General features: G+C 33.1%; 3 protein-coding genes across 3 annotated transcripts; 2 read left to right on the top strand and 1 right to left on the bottom strand.

The window, feature by feature from the left end:
- Positions 1-949: 949 nt before the first annotated feature.
- LOC145611425 (IQ domain-containing protein IQM1-like) lies at positions 950-5,364 on the top strand. Its single transcript, XM_081666757.1, has 9 exons — positions 950-1,417; positions 2,371-2,915; positions 3,016-3,130; positions 3,230-3,295; positions 3,612-3,700; positions 3,822-3,909; positions 4,024-4,254; positions 4,342-4,443; positions 4,653-5,364. The coding sequence occupies exons 2-9, from the start codon at positions 2,413-2,415 to the stop codon at positions 5,046-5,048; spliced, it is 1,590 nt and encodes a 529-aa protein (XP_081522883.1). The 5' UTR covers positions 950-1,417; positions 2,371-2,412; the 3' UTR covers positions 5,049-5,364.
- A 3,211-nt stretch (positions 5,365-8,575) lies between these two features.
- On the top strand, positions 8,576-18,404 carry LOC145612087 (casein kinase 1-like protein 2). Its single transcript, XM_081667455.1, has 14 exons — positions 8,576-8,928; positions 9,019-9,059; positions 12,705-12,774; positions 12,888-13,036; positions 13,121-13,216; positions 13,666-13,736; positions 15,651-15,712; positions 15,809-15,872; positions 15,949-16,033; positions 16,124-16,250; positions 16,404-16,486; positions 16,598-16,664; positions 16,846-16,991; positions 17,770-18,404. Exons 1-14 carry the CDS (start codon positions 8,853-8,855, stop codon positions 18,058-18,060), a joined length of 1,428 nt encoding a protein of 475 aa, XP_081523581.1. The 5' UTR covers positions 8,576-8,852; the 3' UTR covers positions 18,061-18,404.
- A 4,894-nt stretch (positions 18,405-23,298) lies between these two features.
- Positions 23,299-23,706, bottom strand: LOC145610518 (uncharacterized). The gene has a single exon (XM_081665840.1). It carries the CDS (start codon positions 23,704-23,706, stop codon positions 23,299-23,301), a length of 408 nt encoding a protein of 135 aa, XP_081521966.1.
- Between the last annotated feature and the right edge of the window lie 3,250 nt (positions 23,707-26,956).

Here is a 26,956-nt window from a genome sequence, read left to right as displayed (position 1 = left end):
TGTTATTGGATAAATACATACATTAGCTATATTTTATGCGTAGTACTTTTTTACACATTTTTTTCCCCTTATTTTTATACAGCTCAGCTTGTATGTGGTTGAGTGGCCGACCACTCGGTGTAAGTAGTTATAAAAAAAACAAAGTAACCCCTATAATATTGACTGAATAACCTTTGTACTACTGATCAAGTAACCTCTGTAACACCGATTGAGGTTTTTCCTATAACACTAAACCCCTATAACACTAACGAAGTAATCCTATTACCGTGTAATTAACCACCCATATATAAAACAATTGTGTTAAACATAGTATAATAAGTATTCCCCTAAAAAAAAAAAAAACCTAAAATTATATTGTCATTTGTCTAAACTAAAGAAGACTAGTGTTGTTTGGTTGCTATTATTTCCCATAATAATTTGTATTTTATGAGAATTAAATTCCTATATCAAATTCATGGGAATTGCATAAAGTTGTTTGGTTGACATGAGGGAAGTTGTAAATCATGAGAATTTTGACTTATCCATGGGCGTTAGGTGAGTAACTTTCCATGTGTTGTGGGAAGCCGCAATTCCCCTTACATCATTTGCACTTTTTATTATCAACTAAACAACTCATTCATTTTCAAATTCTAATAATTTTTCAATTCCCCTATTTTCTTTGTGTAACTAAACAACCCTATAGTACTCCAGTATTTTGAAACAGAAAGAGTACAATCCAAGATTATTGAATAAATTAAGAGAAACGGATAATACAACCCATTAAAAAAATACTTGTATTAAAATTATACTTTAGTAAATTTCAAAGAACCACCGTGTGGAACAATAATAGTGAGTCTTCGTGGGTTTAGCTTTAGCTTACAATAATTGACCATTCTTTTCTCCATTTTTTAAATTTTTCTATAAAATACTCCCATAGTCCCATTCTTCAAGTTCAAAGACCCATATATCTTTCTCTCTCTAAAGTCCAACCCCATTAAAAAACCAACCATTATTTGATTTCTTCCATTTTATTTTTTTTCTAACTCGTGGGTTTGAACCCTTTATGATTTTATTTAACTTCATATTATTATTAAACCCTTAAAACTCGTCAAAATTTTCCATTATTTTTTTCCAAATTTTCTAGTCTAGTCTTTGTTCTCTTCAAACTTACCCTCTTACCACGAGATTTCCTTAAAGTATTTTTGTTGCTTAGTTTGCTGCCGTGTTCTATTCAGTAGACTTATTTTCAACCAAATCTTTGGAATTTAATTTTCTAATATTAAGCTTAACTCTATGTATATAAATATATGACTATATAAGTCTTTAATATGGTCATAAACTCATAGTTCTAAACCAAGTTTGAGTTCAAGAAGAGAAGCTAAGCAAGAAGAGAGTTGTAGAGTTTCGATTTAGTGAATCACTTCTAGAGATATTCAAGGTACGGAATACTTTACTTAGTCGATGTCGTTTTTAAAGTTCGAGTTTAGTGATTTAATACACTGTTCATGTGTGTGAGATTGATTGATCTCGGATGTTGGTATAAACGTGGTAGAGTTTGTTGCTGTCTTTCATTTCTTTTATTGGTCTTTTGAAAAGACAACTTTTAATTAAAAGGGTTTAATTTGTACGTCTTGACCTGTTCAATACTTCTTGATAAGATTGATATTTGGTGTTGGTGGTGGTTGTTAACTTTGCTATATTGACAATATTGTTGTTTAATTTGCTTGATTGGTGTTGCACAATTTTGCTCTAAAATCTAAATATTATTTGATGTGATAATTAATTATGTCTGTTGCTTTGTTAATTAATTAGATCATAATTGTTCATGTTTGAATGTTATAAGTATATATCAAATTTTATTACTCGTATTTGTTTGGTCAATGTATAAGTATTCCTTTTTGTTTGTACGGAAAATCAGAAAAATGATTGATGTGATAAATAAAATTAAAATACTTTACATGAAAAAAAGTGACAAAAAAATACAAAGTACGGAGTACCAAATAAGGCAAAGATGAAGAGTATCTAGGTATAGAGCTAGTACAAATGTACAGTACGTGGTTTAAAAGGTTGACAATTTGTAAAAATAATAAAAATGTGTTATTTTGTTTGGCTCATTATTCACGCTAGTTAATTAGTAAATAATTTATTGGGTAAACTGTATTATCTGATTTAAGAATTAGGGAATAATATATTGGAGATTTGGAAAACAAAGTTGTACCAAAAAAAGTAGTGAAGATCATGTTTAATAAGTAAAGTCAAAAAGGCTAAAATATGTGACTTAATTATTTTTGTGTAGCAAACCAGGTGAGACCAATAAATATTCTTGCAAATTTTCTATGTTATCCTACTTCAATTTGCATATTCTAATCTAATTTTACTTCTTTTTTCAAGGTCAGAAGTATTGTTCTTAGAGAAAATACTATATATTAATCAATGGGATTATCAATTTCCATATTGATTTCTGCTTGGCATGAAATTCTGAGTCAAAATTTGTTCAATCTAGTCTGCAATGGCTGTCTATCTTCAAGGGCACGGCGCTTTCCATTGAGGACGGCGAGTTTTAAGAGAATTGAATCCTTTAAGAAGGGTAATCAGTCACCAAGAATTGCAGAGGTGGATCAAAGTTCAGAGATGGGTGTTAGGAATTTTTCGAGTTTACAAGATCATAAGCCGGAAAAAATACTGCTTGAGAAGTCACCTTCTTTTAACTCTCTAGTACAAGAGTATGATCCTAGTAATGCTCCACGTAGAATGAGTTCGAATGGATTAAATCACAAGCCTCTGCCTGCAATCACTCTTCCTGAGCCTGCGGTACTGTTTTCTCCAAGGCCGGTTTCTGAGCTTGATGCTGCTGCAGTTAAGCTGCAGAAAGTGTACAAGAGTTACAGGACTCGAAGAAACCTTGCTGATTGTGCTGTTGTTGTTGAAGAGTTATGGTTAGTATCGAAAACATACAGATACTATATGATCAGCTTTATATATGCTGATATTATGTGCATATTGGTTAATCTGTTGTGTCTGAATACTTGTGTGTAGGTGGAAGGCGTTAGATTTTGCTTCGCTTAAGAGAAGCTCTGTATCATTTTTCGATAACAACAAACAAGAAACTGCTGTTGCAAAGTGGGCAAGGGCGAAAACAAGAGTTGCCAAGGTAATATCAGTAATAGTTCAGATGTGAGAATTTTTTGTTCTGTTAATTAGTTCTTCTGTTATGCTAAAATTTTCGTCGTTATGCTAATTTTACCTATAGGTGGGAAAAGGCTTGTCTCAAAATGAGAAAGCTCAGAAGTTAGCTCTACGACATTGGCTCGAAGCTGTAAGTCCTCAAACTCACCTTAAACTAAGCTTTTCATGATCTGATGCATTATTAGGGTCAAAGTATGAAAGAAAAAATAATTTAAGACAAACAAGATTTCTCAATCATGCAATCATGCTACAATTATTTCAATCACTTAGCCACCAACCACTTCTATAATAATTATTTTAGTTCGATCAACTTGTTGTCTTGACAGTTAAACAAATAGTTATTTCGCCGAATTATTGGTTTTATAGAGTGTTGAAAAGTTGTATAATCTCACCAACTATCAAATATCAATTATCTAAGTCATTTTCTGTCCTATTATTTCGTACAGATTGATCCACGCCATAGATACGGTCACAACTTGCATATTTATTATGATGTTTGGTTTCACAGCGAAAGCAGTCAACCATTCTTTTACTGGTATGTACTCCTGCAACACACTGTAATAATCAGATATTTTTACTGAGTAATGTAAAATTAACAAGATTTTACTGACCTTTTCGACTATTGCTAATCCTTTCGCTTGATTTTGACAATGAAGGTTGGATATTGGAGATGGGAAAGAGGTTAATCTTGAGAAATGCCCGAGAACCAAAATGCAGCAGCAATGCATCAAATATCTTGGACCGGTAATTAGTCCTATATATTCAGTTTTTTTCTTCCTTTATTGTGCTTTAGTCTATTGTTTTGGTGTCAGTCTAGTCATGTATAGATGTTTTACAATTGTGTTGTGTGAAATTCAGAATGAAAGAGAAGCATACGAAGTAATTGTAGAAGATGGGAAGCTTACATACAAACAAAGCGGAAACTTAGTTCATACTGCAGGGGACTGCAAATGGATATTTGTCCTCAGTGCATCAAGATCCTTGTATGTGGGACAGAAAAAGAAAGGTCTGTTTCAACACTCGAGTTTTCTGGCTGGTGCTGCTACGACTGCTGCTGGACGAATGATTGCTGTCAAAGGGGTTCTTGAGGTACATTTTAATTAATACTAAAACTGTCTACTCAATACATGATCATCTACAGAATAAAGACTAAGATGTGTATGTCTGTGTTTTCAGGCTTTATGGCCATACAGCGGTCACTATCTTCCGACAGAAGAGAACTTCAACGAGCTCATGAGCTTCCTAAAGGATAACAATGTTGATCTCACCAATGTTAAGGTACTAATTCAAAAACATAAATCACGCAATAAGATGATATAAATGACATAAAACAAAGCATGCCTAGGATTGACAAATGACTTAGGCTCGGTTTTAATCAGTAAAATCAATAATTGTAAATCACAACAGTAGCATCAAACTGTATGTTACAAATTCTGTTTTGATTAAAACATGCTAACAATGTGCTGTATCAACTGTAACTTCTGCAGAAGTATGCATACAACGAGGAAGGTTCGTTTAAAATTCCTGAAGACGAAAGTTCTCCTGAGAAGACAACAGATGTCACAGAAGCAACTAATGAAGAAGCTATACCAGCTGATGTCAAGGCCAAAGCCAAAGATAACCGTGAATCAGAACCATTCTCCTTTGCCAGACGCTTGTCCTGCAAATGGGTCACTGGTAATGGACCTAGAATTGGCTGTGTTAGGGACTACCCCTTGGACTTACAATCCCAGGCACTCGAACAAGTCAACCTCTCACCACGCGTTACAACTAGATCATATGGTCCAATTCCTTCTCCAAGGCCTAGTCCAAAGGTTCGCGTCTCTCCAAGGCTTGCATACATGGGCTTACCAAGTCCAAGAACACAGATGGCCACGGCCTAAGTTACCGAACATTGTTCAGCCCTGTGCATAACTATAATGGGGTGTAAATCCTGAAGATAGGCACTTCTGGTGCCCACTTAGTGTGTTTTGTTGTAGAACTAACTTATTTCTTCATTTTTTCAATTGGTTTTTTCCCCCTTTTTTCCAACCTCAATTTTTGTTTAAATAACAAATTTTAGATCCTAAATCATGATGTAAAGATGGTCAAAATGACAAAATGTAAACATGATCTTACTCTTGATATGTATATGTATGAAATCAAAGAATTAATGAAAGTGATCATTTTAATCTTTAAAAATGTACTTGGAAACATCAATTGGTTGTTTTTGCCGGTTCATGCAATGCTTATTGGGTTGAACAAATTACATGTGAGTCATCAACTAGTCAGAATTCAATATTTATGTATGGCACGTTGACATAACCTATATTATTGAATTTTTTACCATTGACTTGACAAATCGTTTTATGTTAAGGGACCTATGTTCAATGGATGATACTCCTTTTGTCTTTAATTTGTAATTATTTATTTATTAAAGAAGTCCTAATAGACTTTAATTTTCATTGATTAAAGCTATACCACATCTATCATTAACAACTAGCGACAAATAAAATAAATTTAACAAAGTTAAACAAGAACTACCTTTTTAAAAGTACGAAATAAAATTTATGAATAGTGTGAGGACAAGTATATCCTTAAAATGTTTGTTTAGCTATTTGTCCCAATTGATATAATGTTATTGCCTCTAAGCTTTTCATTGTGTGATTTAATGATTTAACTCTTAATCCATTATGAATAATATTTGGACAATTATACTCTCTAAAATGTTTATTACTTGTTTGCCCTCTAAAATTCTTAAGAATAGTTTGCGGACATTTATATGTACCCTTAAAAGTATTTGTTTTACATATTTTTCTACATCATGTTGCCAACAACTCAAAAAGCTCCAAAATGGCTTGCTATGGCGCGCGCATCGTGCATGTTAGACACCTTAGTAAATACAACAATTCAATACATTCTCAATTCGTTGTCTCTTAACTTTTTAAGTGGATCCATCGTCGCTTTGTAATTTTCAGAGTAAAAGAATTTGATAATTTCGTAATAGCAATCAACATCAATCGTATCCCCACATAATCTTGGAGTCTTAGATTGTTCCAAGCGCAAAAAAACACCTTGTCTTCCAAATAAAGGAGTATCAAAAACCTTGTCTCTCAAAGGAGATCGAAAAAACTTTGTGTTTCGAAGGAGAAAAACCTTTTCGAGATAAGTTCCTTTCAAGCGGAGGAGCATCAATTTATTACTCCGCATTATGTGGTACTAGTTTCTTTACTTAATCAAACCTATCCAGATAGTATAGAGTTACATGGACTCACCAGTAATACGTCGGTTGGGGGTAATTTCGAGCATTGCGATATTTTGAAGCTTGATAGAGAACCGATTCATTGCTCGCACCGGTTAAAGAATCAATGCCGTCTTACTATATTTATTTTTTACAATTTCTGTACCGTAAACTTTTTTCTTGCTGTGTTTGTTTAATGTTATAAAAAAAGGCATTGTTATTTGTCGGCATGCAAAAATAGGTTTCTCCTTAAGCTTTCTAAAACACCATGTCACCACCATTATATAATGACCTATTGGTTAAGACTAGGGCCGGTAAAAAATTCAAATCCATCCTATTCTCCTACCCAATGTTATTAAAATCGCGATTCGCATCGTAGAATCATACGATTCTACGATCCCAATCCACCTAAACGATCTAAATCGTCGATGGAATCGTTATGCTGTAGAATCGCTCATAGAATCGGTAGAATCGGTTAGAATCGGTGGAATCGGTACCGATTCTACGATTCTATACCGATTTTACCGATTCTACTCCTGCAAAAAGCCTGATTTTCCGAAACCCATAACTTTTGATTACGAAGTCGGAATTAGGCTTATAATATATCATTGGAAAGCTCTTGAAGTCTACTTTCTAATGGAATTGGTTTTGTGCCCATATCTATTATATATTTTATGTTATAGAGTAAAGAGTGTAAGGGTGTCATAGCTGAGTCTAACTTTAGTCAATGACTTATATATTATTCAATCTAAATCATAATAAGTCTTATATATGAAACATCAATTTTAAAAAAATTTAAGATTCTATCTAACCATTTATATTTTGTGGGCATAAGAATGTATTCACGAGTCTTATGCACTCAACTTTGAGCATATAAAAAACACTTTTATAACATGAGTTTGTTGTAATTGTCATTCTTTAGCTATCTCGTTAGAAGAAGTAACTTGACACTTAGTTTTTTATTATCATTGGATTTTTTTATTAGGGGTCTAGGGGAAACAACTTTACGAGTCAACAACGTAATTTTTTTCATAATTTAACAACAATTGTCGTGTACTCTCACGGTTAAGATTGTGTACCAATAATCCGACTTTATAGTTTATAGTTTATTGTTTGAGTTATGCGCGTACGAAATCACTTCTAAAACTATTTTATGTTTTTATTGTTGACATTATGTTATCAACAATATATATTATTATCATTCTCATTGCTATAAATTATGTATGTAGTCATTTGTTACATTTTGAAGCCTAATTTTACAATTTTGTAGAATCGTACGATTCTACGATTCGATTTTACCGATTCGATTCTACCCCACTTACCGATTCAAGGTAGGATCCCGATTTCCTAACAAAGTCGTTGTGGTTCATTCTGATATACAAACAAAAAACCGCAACCACGGTGGATGAGAATACAAGAAAATACAAGTATCTCAGCATGAGATACATGATATGTATCTTAAAGGGGCAAATTTGTCATTTTTAGTGCAGAATTTGGGTTAATTTTGTAATATTATCAAAAAAATATGTATTTTCAAGCTATAACATAACAGAAGTAAGGCTTCAACGGAACATTGAAGAACTTCAACCGAAAATGAAAGAACTTTAATGGAGAAATGGAAGAGCCTCAAGAGGCTTCAATGGAGGACGACCTAAACTTTCCTCGTAAGGGTTAACCTTGCTCTTCTTTTCTCCCTTTATAGTTAGGGTTTTCGTTTAATCGACGGCTCGGTGATAGTGGTTATTCACAACCCACTTCTATGGAGGAGGCATGAAGAAGATGAGGATGGGGCAGGAAGAAGAAGAAAACGCAGTACAAAAAAAAAAATTCAAAAAAAAAAAAAATTCTTATAATTCCTCTAATTTACAAATATGCCATTTTAAGATACATCATATTAAGATACAACGACTAGCTCCGACAAAACCACATATTGCACAAATGCACACACTATTCATTTTGCTTCATTTTATCCACACCACACCACACCACACCACACCACACCACACTAAATGCTTAAGACTAGAGAGAAAGACAAACAATTTTCAATAATCTATATCACTTGACCACCCACCCCACCCTTTCCTAATCCCAAAACTATCATTAATCTAACCCTAATCCAAATATTTATCAACTTTAAGTACATCACTATTATTCTTATTCTACTAATACAATTACTAATTACAAATACTAATACATTTTTTTCTCTCTCTTCCTTTCTCCTTCCTCAAAGTAGTTGATTGATTGATTGTTCGTTCTTCACATACAATACATTCTACTACTATGTTCTTATTCTTTTCTCTCTTCAATCTTAGGGTTTTTCATCTTCTCAATTTCTATTCCCAATTTCGTTGATTTCTTCCTCTTTATCCTCCTTTTCTTATTCTTCAATTTCCCCCAATTTTCCCCCATTTTTTTTGTTGGTTTTGAGTTGAATTAGGGTTTGTTCGTTGCTTTTCTGTTGATTTTAATGGAGCCTCGTGTTGGGAATAAGTTTCGTCTTGGTCGTAAGATCGGAAGTGGTTCTTTTGGAGAGATCTATCTCGGTTTGCTTCTTCTTAATCTTCACTTCTTTTTTTTTGCAATTTAATTTTCAATTTTGATTTTTTTTTTGACGTTTTGTTTGTTGATTTCAGGGACTAATATTCAAACTAATGAAGAAGTGGCAATTAAGCTTGTAAGTTGTTCATTATATTTTGTTTTATTGAATTTTGTTTGATTGTTTTACTGCCTTTATTAATTTGTATATGATTCTTATTTTGAAGCTGATGCTTAATTTAATTGGAAGTAATTTTGGGATTACAGGGAAAAAGTATTTAGAATTGAATTGGGTTTAGAAACTTTTTTTTTACATGATTGTGTAAATGTTTTGGGATTATGATTGATTTTGGAGTTGGGAAATGGAATTATTTGTAAGTTGCTTATTTGGTAAACTTGTGTTTGCGTTGGTGTTAATGGAAATGATGCTAATTTAAAATGTTTAACTTTGAATTGTTTTGTAATTTGAGAGAATTGTGTATGGTGGATTTTGGTTGAAGTTTGATAGCTTTTAATTTAGTTACATATGTATGAATCTGTTGTTTAAATATTGACGATTTTAAGTAATCGAGTGTGTCCTACTTTGGGTATTTATGCATGATGTTAATTAGCATTGCTTTCCTTAGAATCATGATCCTCTCAAAGTTGTTGAAATTCTCCCATTTTCTGGTGGGAAATGTTTGGTATGACCCTCTGTGCTTTTCGAAGAATGATTTTGAATACATCCCCAGAGTGGATTGTTACCACTTACGACATACCAAACTTCTCATGTTGCACTTGGAGTTTCTGATTGTAACTTGATTTGCTTTGCAAGTAGAGTTATGTGTCATGCATACTTTTTTTACTTGTCCTGCATAGGGTATAGACTGGATACAGTGTGGATTTCAATGTATAAGTGTAGGGTGTTATTCTTTTCCTTTACATTTTAGAGTTTGATATATAATCAGCAAAAATCAATATTTGAAACCTTAGTCTTTGGGCTTTGGTTCCTCGGAAAGCATTTGGAGGCAGAATCTGGTAGAAGAAATTTGTGAAGGAAGAGTATAACAACTAAAAGGGATGATATGAATAAGGACATCCACTTTTTAGTTTATGCCTTGCTATCACTGAAATGGGTTTGAATTTTAAAAGAGTTGGTGCTGGTGCTTCTCACACTGTCACACATACTATTTCCAGTTTTGGGATTGCTGATCCAATCTCATAGTACCACAAAGATGAATTATAAAGTAAATAAGAATGAAAGTATCAAGAGCCTATCTAGAATTTTATCTTCTCATACAAAACATTAAAAAAATTGTCTTTATCTCTTGCGGGGTAATGGATCACAAAACATGTATTGGAGTCTCCTTTTCTTTTGAGGTTTTTCAGGGCACAAAACATATATTGGAGTCTTCTGCAAATTAAGAAATATTGTGCTAGACAATGTCTCCTAGTTTTCAAGAACATGGAATGTTACAAGAGTTACCTGGTGTTTTGTGGTGTTTCATATCCATTCCCCGGCTTTTCAAAAAATGCCAAAACACCCATTGCTGGGCTTTTCTATGTTTTACAGGCACTTAATGTTGAGCTACTTGGATTTAAAATATTTTTCCACGTAAAGGGAACAACTTGCCTTGAGGTTAAGCTTGGTTATGATATATTTTTTGTGTGTGAAGGGAACAATCTTCCAAGAGTTTAAGCTTGTGAATAGGGTTTTGTGTGGTTGGATGCCTCTACACTATTGATGGATTCACCAGGAGATTTACTAGCATACTTTCTTGCTATTTGAATTTTAGCTCTTATGGGTACATTAGGCTAATTAATTATTAAAATGCTTTTCATATGCTAATAAGTGGGTTTTTTCTTGTGTGATATTATCTTTTTTTAAAAAATAAATAAATAAAATATATTATATGATTTCAAAAGGGTTATTTAGTAGGACAAGGTGTCCTCACAAAGTAACTAATAAAAAACTACTCCCTCTGTTTTGTTATAATCGCAACACTAGGTGTTACAAATTTTTAGGAAAATTATAGGGTGGAGACCAAAAAAAAAAGAGTTAAATGATATAAAGTATAATTAGTAGGACTATATTTAGTTCTTAGTAGGAGAGAGAAATAATAATAAAAAAAAAGTAGTGTAAGTGAGGTTGGTAGGAAAGAAAACATAGTGAAATACAAGTGGGTCATTACCAAATAAAGATGTGTTGCAATTTTTATGAAACGGATGTAAAAGGAAAGTGTTGCAATTGTTATGAAATGGAGGGAGTACAGATTAGCCTAATTCCATAGTATCTCCCATTCTCCCTTAGAGAATACTTTTGGAAAGCTCTAGCTGCCTTAGCTCATAAAGAAGCTAGCAAAGTCACTTTGTATTATAATTAAGCAAGATTAATACCTAACCAAAACACGCCATTTGAGTGCCATCACTGCATAACCAAAGCAACTTATATAACCGCACCTGAATGGTCAAAGAGTCTTTTTCAAAGATAGTTCCAGTTCACAGTGAAGGAAACATGTGAACAAAACTCACTGTTAGCTATACACTAGGTGTGAAGCCGACGCACGGGTTTATTTTAAGATTAGTTAAGATTTGTGTCTTATTAAATACTAATAATAATAATAATAATATAAAAAGGATTAGAAGACAATAGGATAGTTGGTAAGAGTTGTGTTTTGTGTTTGTTCATTTTGGATTTGGATTGCAAAAGATGATATATGTTAAGAGGAAAGAATGCTTTAATTTACGTGTGTGTTACAATTGATTTGAACTGTAGGAATGTATTAGTTTCATGCATGCCAACACAACTACAAAAGTCACAACTCTATCACTTTCATTAATGGACCGATGACCGATTATACAGTATTACAGTATATTATATAGTCCACAGAGCTACCAGAAATTATCAGCATATAATAACAATAATGTCAAAAATCATAAATAATAATAATATTTCAATCTTAGATTTGGTGAGGTGGCCAACTTTGATTCACACTTTTGAAGCATATCAATTGTGTTGATCCTTTCCTAAGCTAGCTTTCAAAAAAAGCTCTCACTTTAAGCGGTACATTTACTATTTAGATGAAATTTGCAATTGGTATAATATTTAGGGGACCACAACATGACAATTGTTTTCTAATCCCAATATAAACCTCATCAATGGAGTAATTAGATAGGCCTTTTGTGAGATAAATTTCCAAGGTAAATTGTGAGTCTACCAGACAACACTTTGAACATTTATAACATTACAGTGTACCCCCTTAATATTCAAGAGTAAACCTCCAGCAACATTCCACAAAGCAGTATTTTTTTAGACAACCCCATCAGGCTCCAATTCTCGTTTAGGACTACACATCAAACCTCAACTCCCAAGATGATCCTTTCTCTCCGTTCCCGGCCACCCTTAAAAAAAAAAAAAAAGAGAGAAAAAGGAGATATTATTTGGAGAGTGTGCCAGTGATTGTGATGGGGCCCAGCGATAGTTTCTGGGATGAGTTGGGGCTTATGTCTCTATAGGGATGGAGCCTTGGAACCTTTTGCAAACTGAAAGAAGAGAAATATGTTAGTCAGTGGGCATATATAAGATATCATTTTCCACTTTGAACCAACCAAAGTGAGTTAGCATATTTATTTATGCCCATGTGGCCATGTCCGATGTTTATCACTTTATCCTCCATTTATCAGTTTATCTTCTTTTATTGTAACTTAGCTTGATCGTGGCATGCTGTGAAGTTATGTATTCATATTTTAAGAGGGTCCATGATCCATCTTATTGATGCATCTAACAGGATTTTTGTTGTTTTAGGAAAATGTTAAGACAAAACATCCACAATTGCTCTATGAGTCAAAGCTATACAGGATTCTGCAGGGAGGAAGTAATGGATTTACAGCATTTTATATGTGATATAATGAAATTCATTTAGTTCCTTTTTTGCCTGGGTGTTATTATTTTTATGATATCTTAATCCTGGTAATGGTTCTTTTGCAGCTGGGATTATGAATGTGAGATGGTCTGGTGTAGAGGGTGATTACAATGTTCTTGTTATGGATTTACTTGGGCCTAGCCTTGAAGATCTATTTAATTTCTGCAGCAGGAAATTTTCGTTGAAGACAGTTCTTATGCTTGCAGATCAAATGGTATTTCTATCTGGCACGACTTTGATAAGACTTGCAATCATTATATTTTATTGTTTCCATATTAATGTCAGCTTCATCTTTCAGATTAACCGGATCGAGTTTGTTCACTCAAAGTCCTTCTTGCATCGTGATATTAAGCCTGACAACTTCCTCATGGGCTTGGGTAGGCGAGCAAATCAGGTGTCTGTTCTGAATTCTATATTTCTTCATTTAGAGCTTTTAATTGGCAAATTGATTTCAGGTAGCTTATATTACTGTCCATCAATAAGAGTCACTCGTGTTTAAGGAAATCATTGGTGACCTTTTGTTTAATTGATTGTTTTTAACTTTGATTCCTATGTGACAAGTTTTTCAGGGTGGGGTACAGGGTGGCAGTGAACCTGGGGTTTATTGATATTTTCATATGAGAAAGCCAAAATAAGAACAGTGAAGTTTGTTTTGAGACACCTGACATCCATAAAATTGTGGCGTGAATTTATTTTGAGGACTGGGAGGGGAGGAAAGCTGAAAACTGACCATCTGCACTACCACCACCAAAAAAAATTCAGTTGAAAGGCTCTTGTAGAACTGGAAGAGATAACTCTTTCCTGAAATTTCTATATTTTAAATAGCTGTAATTTTGTTTCCAGGTATACGTTATTGACTTTGGCTTAGCAAAGAAGTACAGAGATACAACTACTCATCAGCATATCCCTTACAGGTTAGATAATACTTCTGGACATGATAGTTGAATGATGCTGGTGTTTACGTACTTAATTACACGGAACCTGAATGAATCATTTTTGCAAAAGCAGTGTTTAACCATTGATATCTTTATTTCAATTTTTAGCTTGTTGAGATTAACGCTTTTGTTCAGGGACAGATCCATTGTGTGTTTAATTAAACCACCTGATCCACAAAAAACTGGTATGTAAGACAAAAAAGGGATTTTTTTTTTTTTTTGGGGGGGGGGGGTGGTGGTGAATAAAATACAACCGATGTAAACAATCTTGTGAATAGAATTAGTTGATTGAAACTCGTGGTTCAGTGTTGGATAAATTGCGTAAATCACGCACTACCCTTCCATAGATCATGGTTACAATTTTTCCTATTCATGATTCCTCTCACCTCTGTCAGATTCTCATTTTATTTAAATGAATCGTTTTCAGAGTTATTAAAATAATAAAGAGCATATATAATTCATTTTTAAAATTCGGATATTTAATGTATAAACCCCCTAGATGCTGGTTGCGCTCCAAAATTTGGAAGGAAATTTGCACCAAAATAATTGGATTTTGAATTAAAGAATTGGATGTTGTAATATATTTTGTTGGTTTTGTGTTCAAAGTTGAAATGGCTTTGAACCTATGCGAGGCAGGGCTACATCATTGCTTTTGTTTATTATGAAATTATGTTATCCTTTTTTAGAAGTGCCTTTTCAAACATCACTTCTCATTCGGTTTCCAAAATTATGTTCTGGATCTTGGGCATTGTTAATTTGGTTCATTCCCTAATATTTTTCCGTTGCTTAGACGAGTCCTGAGTTTTTTGGGAAGGCGTCAGAATTACCATTAGCCTTATGAGTATCACTATTAATTCTCTCCTAAGCTATGCAGTTCAGCATAAAAACATGGATATGTTGATCTATATGGGCATTTCTCTTTTATTGGGAATTTGCTGATCTTTGTATCTACTTCATGTCTGGATCGGCTTTGATCCCCCCTCCCCCCCCCCCCCCTTCGGTTGCTTTATTTGTACTTCGACGGAGCTACTAAATGTTACTTGTTCTTACTGGTCTGTCTTCTGCTGCGACCTTATCCTTAGACACTAACTTTCTAGTTGTGGGATAAACCACACATGGTGTCCATAAATCACCCCTGGACAAGAAAAGAAGATGCAAAAATAGAGAGGAAGAGGGAGAGATAAAGAAAGCAAAGAGAGATAGTAGTAAAGACTCTGCAACTCTTGCTCCTGATAAAGCTTTAGAGTCTGGACTATTCAAACTTATCAGTGCACTTGTTGAAGCTGTTTTGGTCACTACCTGTATTAGAAGTGTGTTTATTTGCATGGCGTTAAATACTCCCTCCTTCCCACTTTAGTAGGCCACATTTTATTTCAAATCATCCCAAAACAATGTCAAAACTCATGTCTAGTAACTTAAATTATGACTTTTATAATACTCTTACTATGTTTTGGATTTGATGTATAGGTCTTTATGATGTGTGTGCTTGCTTTCAACAATTGTACATATTAAGGATAATTTTGAAATTTCTAGCCAGCTCCTAAAACATCACTTTTAATCAAATTTGGCATTTTAGAGTGGGACAAAGGGAGTAATAATTTTTTGCTTTATCCCAAAGAGGTTGTCTATTTGTGAATTTGTATTGCATTTTAATGACACAAGTTTCAAGGTGAACATTCTTTGACAAAGAGAGAGCGAGTGTGAAAAGACAGTACCTGTGAAATTCACTATTGACAATGTATCATGAAATGCAATAAAATCTTAATGATTAAGTGCAGGTCAAATAGGTCATTTGGAAAGACTGCTACTCTGCTAGTGGCTACTCAAAAAATTATGAGTATTTAAAAGGCAAGATTCTCAAATGTTTCTCATGTCTTTCTTTGGAAATTGTAGAGACAATAAGAACTTGACAGGAACTGCAAGGTATGCAAGTATGAACACACACCTCGGAATAGGTAGGTTTCTTTGTGTTGTGATATAAGAAGCACGCTGCATTTTGATTTCTTGTCAGTTCTAAATCATTTTTTTTAACCTGATTTGGTATTATTTAGAGCAAAGCAGGAGGGATGATTTAGAATCGCTTGGATATGTGCTGATGTACTTCCTAAGAGGCAGGTAATTGTCGAAACCCCTTACTGCATGTTATGTTCAGATTGATCAGAGGGCTCATGTTATAAGGTCTGTCATACAGTCTTCCTTGGCAAGGACTAAAGGCTGGGACTAAGAAACAGAAGTACGAGAGAATTAGTGAGAAAAAGGTCTCCACATCTATTGAGGTAGGACCTTTGGTTTTTTAAGGCAGACACTTATTTTATTATGTGCCTCTTTTCTCATACTGCTTTCTGAAACTATTACTTGTTTGTTAGGCCCTTTGTCGTGGTTATCCAACCGAATTTGCATCATACTTCCATTACTGTCGCTCATTGCGATTTGATGATAAACCAGACTATGCATACCTGAAAAGAATTTTCCGAGACCTCTTCATTCGTGAAGGTGTGCAGTTAATTTCTGTGTTTCATTATTATAGAACCTCCTGTTAATTTGCCTTACCCTCTCTGGTCCATCATTCTTTCTGATTTAATTTTCTAATTTGCCATTGTCTATTTACCTATTTTCCATTCTTTAAAATATGTGATATCAATGTAGGATTTCAATTCGATTACGTGTTTGACTGGACTATTCTGAAATATCAGCAATCGCAATTAGCCACTCCTCCTGCTCGCATCCCGGTAAGTGTTAGTGAGCTGTGCGTACGAGGCTCTTCTCGTGGCTGGCCACCACTCTGCTCCTCTATTTTTCTCATTTATGTATTTCCCTGATTTTGTTGCTATGCATGCTAGGGTGCTGGTGCTGGACCTAGTGCAGGTGTGCCTGTTCCTCCAATAGCTAACGCCGAAAGAAATTTAGGTTGGTTTTTTATTTTTTAATTTTTATAATCAATACTTCCAATAAGTTTTGGGTTAGATATATACGAACGGGGGTTGGGGGTATATAAGTAGTTTAGCAAAAGATTGCGTGTATCCCATTACTCTATGACGTATCATTTCGGATGAACTATCAGGAAATAATTTATATATGACCTTTTCAGGTGAAGAAGAAGGCCGAGCAGGTGGCCTATCTACTGGAGATAGTTCTCGACGGAGAATAATGTCCGGGGTACTTACGAATTCTGGAAGTTTATTGAAGCAGAAGAGTCCACTTGCAAATGATCCAGCTGTAAGCAAAGATCCTATGGTATGTTCCAAGGGCTAATTTGGGTGGTATATATAAGGGCAATAGATAACACGAGTGGATACAACAGATTCTTAATCTTAATGTGTCTGGAGTTTACAGTTTGCAATAGTACAGTTGGCTTTTGATATCTAATTATTTACGCTCTATTTTAAAATCTTCTAATGCCCAGGGTGGTGGAACAGATCTAAACCAACCTTTGTTGAAAGCTTTATCTCAACATCTCTTAAATTCTTCTTTTAACCTATGTTGATAAATGATAGATTTTCTTTGTAGTGCCCAGCGTAACTTGAGATAGAAGGTGTTTAGCTTTCCTTCCTTAGTTTGATGATTTGTTAGCTAAACTATTGATGTACCTTTTATCAGTCTACCTGTAACCTATGTATCCAAAGCTTGTTATTACAAGAATATGATTGAAGGAATTGTTAATGAGCTTGTGTGTTTTCTTTGTGACATGCCCTATGTGGTAGTGCACTCCTTGAAAGATGGTTTTCTTTATTGAATTTTATTACCTCTATTTACCATCTGGCGAATGAAAATTAGTGATGATGCAGGTCAATACATTGAAAACATGTACTTGGCTGTGGAGATGCATACCTTTGACATTTTGGAAATAATCATTTTATGTCATGCTTTAATTCATTGTCCATACCTCCTTATCTACCAAGCTGTCCATAAGTGAAAATTTTTATTTTGTATTATGTTGAGACTTCCTGTGGTTTATAAGCATTTGAGATTTAATTATTGATCCTTTGAAAATAATTTTAACTTGTATTTTCAGCTGTCAAGCTCAAACCCAACTGGGAGGTCTAGTGGTTTGTTAAAGCGAGCTGTTGTTCCCAGTAGTCGTGAAGCAATTACAGGAGGGAATGACTCTGATCCTTCCCGTTCTCGTACAGCAGAGGCAAGCCCAGGCCCAGTGCAGAGGTTTTCAAGTGGCCAAAGAAGTTCACCCGTTGGATCCTCAGATGCAAAGCAGCAAGCCTCTGGTAGGATTACCAGCATTAAAAACTACGAGTCAACACTCAAAGGCATTGAGAGTCTGAATTTTGATGACGAAAGGGTCCATTAAATACACTCTTGCTCACACCACATTCATGTAACGATAATAATAAAAAATGATATAATTGTGTGATTACACTAGTGATGGATCCCTGTAGTTTTAAGTGACTGGGCATCGCTGAAGGAAGACTCGGAGTTGGAGCCATTTATGTCCAGAATGGAAGCCAAGAGAACTCATGCTGTGAAGGGAGGTAATGCTTCTATACAGGCTCTTCTCTATTTGTGTGTACATCTGTGTCTATTTGCTGACAGATTTACTCGTACCCTTTATGGGATTTGCCGGTGGTACACTGGACATGATTGTAAAACTACTACATTGTATTATTGTTTCATATTGCAGGTTATATTGGTTTACATCTAATGAGCCTAGGCATTTTTTCATCTTTACTAGGTTAAGCTGTGTATATGTTAGACTACTTTTCTTTGCCAAGGTTTCTCTTGAATATCGCAAGGTTTTGAAACTTTAATTTGGTTGCTGGGTAATTCTGGGAACATCACATGAATGTTGAATATCGCAAGGTTTCGAAACTTTAATTTGGTTGCTGCAGCTAAGCTTTCGCAATCTTTGCATTTATGTGGTGTGCTCTGTTAAATGGAAGTATGCTCAAACATGTGAAGCTTTTGATTAGTTTGGATGTGTATTTTTAAAAGAAAAAATGGGTCTGGGAAGGAAACAACTTGCGAATGGGAGAGAGATTGATTACTAATATTTTCTGCTCCTTTTAAGAGGTTACTCGAACAATGGCATATATGAAGTACTAGTATAACGCCCTTACATTGCGTGATAGCATTAACTTAACAACTTTTCATAACTTTTATCAATAGATTAATAGTGATATTAATGATCAAACTATGTATTAAGAAGTAAGTCAATGTAGTAAAATTTTTGTAGACAACTCTTACAGATATTTGCAAGTACTGCTTAACCATTTGCTAATCAAGTGTTTTATTTTTATTTTTCTAAAATGGTGAGGGATAACCATATATAAAAGTCCGTGATAGATTCATAATTTTTAATGTTCAATTTAAGCATTAGTAGTTTTAATTATCAATTAGTTATATTTTGTATATATGCATTGAGATCAATTCTAATTTCTATAACATTTTACTAGGGGTGTCCATTATTCGGATAAAAACCGAAATCCAATCCAATCCAAACCGAATTATCAATTCGGATTGGATCCAAACTTTAAATCGGATTGGATCAGATTGAAATTTTTGAAAATTCGAATTTTCGGATCGGATCGATCGACCTTGTTCGGATCCAAAAAATCGAAATAACCGAATTATGAAAGTGTTATTTTACAAAAAAAAAAAAAATATTGTTAATATTAATCATGTTAAACTATGTTTATGATTATAATAATACTAGATGAAGCCCGTGCGATGCACGGGTCGATCTATTTTTTAAATTTTTTTTTTTCATATTTATGTGATTACATTTGTTATTTTATTAGTTGTACGTAATATATCATTTTCTCCGTATTTGTTTTAAAATATTAGATAAAATTTCTAATCTCAAAAGATAATATTTCGTATTTAATTAATGTAACCATTAAAATCTCATTGGTCAATTATGCTTATGTGGCACTTGAATTATTTATTGGATATAACTATAAATTATAATCGTACGTGGCACGTTAACTAATCTTAGGTGGCATAATCCTATTGTAGCATTTTAAAAATATTAATCCTATGTGGCGCTCTAATAATTTTTTAAAAATAAAAATCCTACGTGGCTCTCTAAAAACTCGGGAAAAAACTCCCCTTTATATATATATATTAGATTAATCATGTAAACATATGTTTTCAATACTTGTATAAATCATACTACTATAATTTCAAGAATTGAAATTTTATTATTGCAATTTTATTTTTATAATCGCATTAGACCCAAAAAAATTAGCAACGTATTTTAATTTTGATTTTCGGATTGGATCTAAATAACCGAATTATAATTCAGATTGGATCGGATTGGATTCGGTAAGTAATTCGGATCGTATTAGATTTGAAAATTAAAAACCGAAATTTATTTCGGATCGGATTGGATTTAGGCTAAATCCAAACCAAAAACCGAATGGACACCCCTACATTTTACGGAGTACATAACAATACTTAATTATTATCTGTATAAGTTAAAAGATGCGATCATAGTTAATAATCTTAATATGTTAATACTGTACGTCTGTACTGTATAAGTCAAATCATTGCTATTTTTACAAAATGGACGAATTATATGTACTGTGTGTTACATTAGTATTAACTTTAGATGGATCCGTCCACTAACATAGTATTGAAATACTTCATATATTAACACCGAATACACTTGTTTGATCATTTTGAGAATTATCAACCCTTTGTATATTTTAGTATATTACTCGTATATATAAATAATACTTCGTATAATACGGAGTATGAAGTGTGTAGATTATAATGCTACATTATTTGTTTATCTCCATTTGTAAGTTTTCGCTGTATAAGGGACATCCATGTCGGAAGATTTTTTAGCACTCGATCTGCAAATAATATCTATTACTACTAACTTACAACTCACTCCCATAATCTTGTTGTCACTAGATTGTACCATCTTCTTTCTTTTGTTGTATGCCTATTCATACGGAGTACTAGTGTATGACTACTATTTCTCGGTTAATTTATTAATTTAACATGTTACATGTAGGAGATGCATGATATTTTAAGAGTTCATGTGATGATAAGAGAAATTCAAAGAGATAAAAAGACAATTTAATTTGATGAGAGAAACTAAAAGAGATCATGTTAATACAAGAAAATGTTGACAACATGACCCTTTCATAAATTGAAAATGTTGCGATACTTGATTAACGCATAAAATCCGAAGTCAAATTATATTTACAAAAATACTACTCGTAGTAAGATGGTTGGTGTAGTTTGACCCATAGTCATCGTGGTGTCTAAAGATGATGATGAGATCAACGAGATTTATGCACTCAAGTCGTGGGCTTTGAATTGTGATTGTCTAGTCTTTTTCAATGTGCATATATTTTAATCAAGCTTTCCCACTGAAAGTTAAAATATTCCTAGATCATACCGCAAATTTCTGAAAAAAGCAATTATATAGCGAATCTATAAGAGAGTGAAGGATATCTCAAGTGGTTAGAGCTCCCCTCCCGATTCCAAGAGATCTTGAAATCGATTCTCATCATTTGCCCTTATGGCTCTCTAAACACCAAAAAAATATAGCGAATCTATCACAATTTGTCAAGTTGGACTATAAAACTTTCCTTTTAGATTATTTTTAAGAACTTGTTTTGGTGGGAAAATAAAGTTTTAATTTTAAATATGGCGAATTATATTGAATATGGCAAACTTTTAAAAATAGTACCAAGATTTTTAATCAAATCTCTTATACCGTACATCATTGTTCTTTTGCGACTCTCTCTATATAATAAAATAAATATCTAGTTTTGAATATGACAAACTATTAAAAATGGTATAATATTCAAAATTTAGAATCAAATCGCATAAACATCATTTTTCTTTTGCGACTTTGTCTACACAAATAGGAATTCCACACAAATAAAACATGGTATAAGTATTAAACAAAACTAAGGTGCTCTAATAATCAAGCAAATTGTCAACGCCACCATTTTAGCAATCCTCTAGATGTTTTATTAGCATATAATTCCCTTGCAATTTGCAAGCACAAGAAGCTTATGATTCTTTGGTACATGTGAGTAACACATTAGTCTTCTTAATTAACGGGCTTTCAATAATGATATTTTTAAGTAGAGAAAGTAAACTTTGCAGTATGCACCATTTGTAAGACCATTCAAGGCAGTAGAGTTAGAAAGTCATTAAATAAGAATTAAATTAGAGTTCAGCAATCTCTAACTTAACCACAAATAACGGAATACAACTCATAGGTCATGTACTTAATTACATTAATTACGAATTACGGAGTTATACTTTGATGAAGTTTGACCATAGCCTAAAATTGACTTGAGACCAAACACGAATGTGACCATTTCCCCAATATGTCAACTCGAAAAAATTATACTACAATCTCAAAACAGCATCATAATAGAGAAGTTTTCTTGTTTCTAGGTTACTTGAGCATCAAAATTGAACCAAAAAGGTATTGCTTTGAGGATTGGATTCATTGTTCCTAAGAATAGCATCCACAAGAAAAATTGGACACATTGAAAAGAATAAAGAGTTTAAGTTATGCCAACCTTGTGCTTTCCCTTTCAAACAAAATCAGAAACATATTCTAATTTTGGAGGATAAGTAAAATGTAATTTGATAGTTGCAGACCCTATCCAGTATTATGGCGGTATTCACCATGAAAATGTCTATTCTTTGTTGCATACCATGGCTGCATTCAACAACACGGTCCTTGACCGAGTTTAGAACTCTGCTAACTTAGCAAAGATGTCGATGTTTCCGTTCTAAATGTAAGTGAATTAACATCCTAACATGTCAAACTAGTGTCGAATGTTGAGTATCAAACACGGGTACTTAAAGTAAAATAATTGTACAATAAAACAAGTGCACAATTACAAACACAGTCTGAATCCCTTCAAAATACTAACAAACACAGTCTGAAACCTGCCAAATATTCTCAAATCATACAGTAATTTTTTTGGAAAGTGATCATACCAACATCAATGGAAATGATAGGCACACAAATTTGACAGTTTGACACTAGTGAAAGATTCATGTGTGTGTGTGTGTGTGTGTGTGTTTTTTTTTTTTTTTTTTTTTTTTTTTTTTTTTTTTTTTTTTGACAGAAGTGAAAGATTCATGTTACATAAACATAAACAATGAAAACAAAATGAATTTCATTCACACTTAATTTGGCAATTGAAGCTTTAAACATGCAAAACAAAAGGTAAAAAACAACTCTTGAATCTAATTCAGCAGCAGACAAAACAAAGATCCACCACAGTAACCAGATCTTACTACTAATAATCCATAAAAAACAAAAACCCATCTCAATAAATTAAAAATAATTACAAGTAGTATATTAAACAAGAAAACAATGATCATTTAGAGCTTAAACCCATAAATCTTAAAGTTGATCATCTGATAAATTAGCAAAATACTGTAATCTACAACACTTCCAAAAGATACAAACAAGCTCAACACTAAAAAAACAATTACAAAATTACACAATTTACTTTTTTTTTTTTCCAACTTTCTTTTTCAGAGAATAAATTATAAATATACTAAAAATAGTAATTAATCATTAAAAAAAGGGAAGAAATTACCAACCCTGAAGCATATTAGAGTACCTATCTTTAATCCATCTAAAACTCTTCGAAAAAGATTTCTTAATTTTACCTTCAACACTATAAGCTTTATAACTAGCAACCCTTTTCTTCCTTGCCATTTCTGGGTCACTAAAACACCAACCAGCTTTTGATGATGCATTTACACTTTTACCCTTCTTCAACTCCTTTGGATTCTGCTGCTGCTGTGTTGTTGTTACATAAGATGCACTGTAACACCTCATTTCATGTAATCCACCATTATTATTATAAGTATTAACACCATTATTATTTGATGAAATTGTTGATGTATTATTTGTGGGTTTTTCAGTATTTTCACCATAATAAAACTCTATTTCCATTCTTCCATCTGCATATGACTTGGATCTGTAATATTCACCCATCTTTTTTTTTTTCTTTTCCAAAGTTTCTGGAAATTTTCCCACTGTTTTTTGAGATTTTTTTGAGTTGGGATGAAAGAAAAAGGGAAGAAAAATGGGAGAAAATTGAGGGTTTTGAAGTTTGATATGTTTTTACCTTGGATTCTTCTTGGAAAATCAAGTGGAAAAGTGTGTTTTTAATTTGATAATTTTAATTTGGGAGGTTTTAATTTTTCTTTTTCTTTGTGTTTCAGCAATTTGTTGCGGGGTTTCGGAGCATTGGAGTTTGTAGTGGGAATTTAATTTTGATGGGTTTATAATACGAAGTAATAATAAAACAAAAAAAAAAAAAAAATTAGAATTGATAATAATTTTTTAAGCCACATACATGGTGTATTATATTCACCTGATTTTCACTAATCTTAACTTATACTTCATCTTTTCTTTTTTACTTGACCTGTTTCTTTTATCACGCTTGTCAATGCAAAACTTTAACAACAAATAACTTTAATTCTCCATAAGTAAAAATTACGAAAGTTATATATTGTGATAGTACTTATCAAGACAAATTCAAAAAGATCCCACATCAATATGTTTTTCCTTACACATTATTCACAAAAGACGGTCAAAGGAGGGATGACGAGTAGTGTAAAAGTCAAAGCGGGTCAAGTAAAAAAGAACGGAGGAAGTATGAACTTATCTGAACACCTTACTAAAACTTATTTTAGTTATAATTTGTAATTGAGTAGTCTTTATCAGAACTTATCAAACTTCATCAGAACTTAACTGAACTTATCTGAATTTATTACACCTTATATCAATAAAAATAAGGTAAACAGAACATACCCATAAACATAAAATATACACTAGAAAATTGAACTACCTTTGTTGCAATTTTTGTGGTATAAAATTGAGAAATAAAAAAAATATAAACACTAATTACACTGATTTACGCGTGTTGTTGTCATGATTTTCTAATTTTATACGAATTACAATTCAAAAGATTTAGGGCCTGTTCTCTTACGTTGAAATTCAGTTCAGTTCAGTTCAACTGAGTTCAGTTCAGCTCAGCTCAGTTCAGTTCAGTTTAGTTCAGCTCCTAATTTCCTCCTCTTATAAAATATTCATTTCAGTTCAGTTCAGTTCAGCTGAGTTCAGTTCAGTTCAGTTCAGCTGAGTTCTGTTCAGTTCAGTTCAGCTGAGTTCAGTCAATGAGAACAAGCCCTTAATGCTTATATATAACCCTTAAGGCTACAATAGCATTATCCTAATTTTAAAAATAAACAAATTAAAAATAAAGAATGGAAAAAAGTAAATTAAATTTTCAATAATGGGGTGCAGAGATGAATGGAGGAGGGGAGGAGATGGGGTAGACGGTTAATCTAACGGTGGAAACGAGTTGGATAGGGCAGCCCATATTAAGATAATAGTCTTCGTTTTATTGAAAGTCAAAGCTCAATTTGCCGCTTTTTATCTTTTAAACCCAAAATACAAAGTATGAAAACAAGAAAAGAAATTGACCATACAATAATCACCAATTTGGAATCATATCTTAATTCCCTTATTTCCGTCTTCATTGATCATTGTTAATTATTGTAGCGTCTAAGACTCTATACCCTTTGGCGTTTAACTCAATGTTTGTAATATGAATTAATCAAATTTGGCCAACAATAAACTAGTCGTAACAAGCAACGATGACAAATATTAAGAAAAATAACATTCTGTCCAAAAAAAAAAAAAAAAAGCATTAACCAATCAACAAATCATTTAAATAAACGCCATTAGTATTTCTTTGGGCTCAGATTTCCCATGATTTTAGAATGAAAAATTTCCCATAATAATATTTGTGGCATTTTTTTTTCTTCATAGTTGGTTAGCTCACTTGTTTCTCTTTAATTGTTACTAGTAGATTTATTTTGGGGTACAAAACTACAAATGTACAATCTCTTTAATTGTTAATCCGTACTATTTGTGGGGTTTGCGAAAGTTGCTAATGCAACACTTTGATAAAAGGTTCTTTCTCTTTGATAAAAAGGTTTTTTCTCTTTTTATTTAGGTGCATTTGGGTGAAATTTATTGCAATAAGATGGAGAAAAGTGGTAGAAAAGTAGAGCATTATAGCTTTATAAGTTGCAAATTAAAGTGGTAATAGGAAATTAAAGCTGATATAGTGAAAGAAAGTCAAGAGTGGTAGATATGTGGTGAATGGTACATTGGTTGGGTAGTGATGAATATATGATAAAGAGGATACAACATTAAAACATAAAAGAGAAGCTGTTTAAAATGAAAAAAATCGGCAAAAAAAAATAAAGGTCATGGGGGTAAACCAGGGAGAGAAGCTAGAAGCCCACTACCATAACCCAAAGCAATGTTTCATCGTAAAACCAATTGACAATTTGAGGAGTAGCACACCTGAATTATGAATTAAAGGCTATTTGCTATTCCCTCAATGTCATCAATTTAATGCCAACCAAACATAACATGTATTTGAGCCTTGCTCTTCCTTCTACTATACTTGCAACCAAACAAGCACAAATGTATAATACTTCCTCCGTTTCTTTTTAGTTGACACGTTTCTTTAGTCACGTTTGCCAATGTACTTATTCAATCATTAATATCTTTAATTATCGATAAGCAAAAATTATGAAAAGTTGATATTTTGAAAGTATATAACGTGACGAATCTAACAAGATCCCACATGACTATATATTTCATTACGTATAAAGCACAATACACGGTCAAAGGGAGGTGTGTGAATAGTGCTAAAGTCAAAACGTGTCAACTAAATAAAAACGGAGGTAGTAGAAAATACGAGTATTGTTATAGCCACTTGTGAGAAAATGAGTAGTAATTAGGGGTTTTTAAAAGCTAAAAAATCCCTACATAAGGTTATTCCTAACAAACTCAAGGATAATACAGTACAATTTTTTGCTAATTACTAAATTTCTTTTTATGTGTGTGCATGATCTTGCACCTTTAAGAATCTTAGCATATGACATTGTTCATACTAAATATCTTTGTCACTGTTACTTATGCCACACTCACTCCAGTACCAACCATAAGACTGAAACAATCTGGACACAAACTATTCAACTTAATTGTACTCTTATGGGAATTACAGAAATTCAAAGCCACATGCAACGCAAGGAGAACCACATAACTACTACAGAGAACTTCGTAGTAGATTTGATCTACCGATGTCGGTACTTCAATCAACTTCCAAACATGAAGGGGCCTCAACATAATTGAAGAAGGGGAAACTGCCAATATCAAA

This window comes from Chenopodium album, chromosome 24 (genome assembly GCF_948465745.1).
Source record: "Chenopodium album chromosome 24, dcCheAlbu1.1, whole genome shotgun sequence".
Lineage (NCBI taxonomy): Eukaryota > Viridiplantae > Streptophyta > Magnoliopsida > Caryophyllales > Amaranthaceae > Chenopodium > Chenopodium album.
This window is presented reverse-complemented; position numbering and strand designations above follow the sequence as displayed.

Excerpts from the sequence above, each read along its gene's own strand:
- LOC145611425 (XM_081666757.1), top strand. The coding sequence starts at position 2,413 with ATGGGATTATCAATTTCCATATTGATTTCTGCTTGGCATGAAATTCTG. Across the intron at positions 3,131-3,229 it reads CGAAAACAAGAGTTGCCAAG|GTGGGAAAAGGCTTGTCTCA; the intron begins GTAATATCAGTA and ends TTTTACCTATAG. Across the intron at positions 3,296-3,611 it reads TACGACATTGGCTCGAAGCT|ATTGATCCACGCCATAGATA; the intron begins GTAAGTCCTCAA and ends TATTTCGTACAG.
- LOC145612087 (XM_081667455.1), top strand. The coding sequence starts at position 8,853 with ATGGAGCCTCGTGTTGGGAATAAGTTTCGTCTTGGTCGTAAGATCGGA. Across the intron at positions 15,713-15,808 it reads GAACACACACCTCGGAATAG|AGCAAAGCAGGAGGGATGAT; the intron begins GTAGGTTTCTTT and ends GGTATTATTTAG. Across the intron at positions 16,034-16,123 it reads AGGTCTCCACATCTATTGAG|GCCCTTTGTCGTGGTTATCC; the intron begins GTAGGACCTTTG and ends CTTGTTTGTTAG.
- LOC145610518 (XM_081665840.1), bottom strand. The coding sequence starts at position 23,706 with ATGGGTGAATATTACAGATCCAAGTCATATGCAGATGGAAGAATGGAA.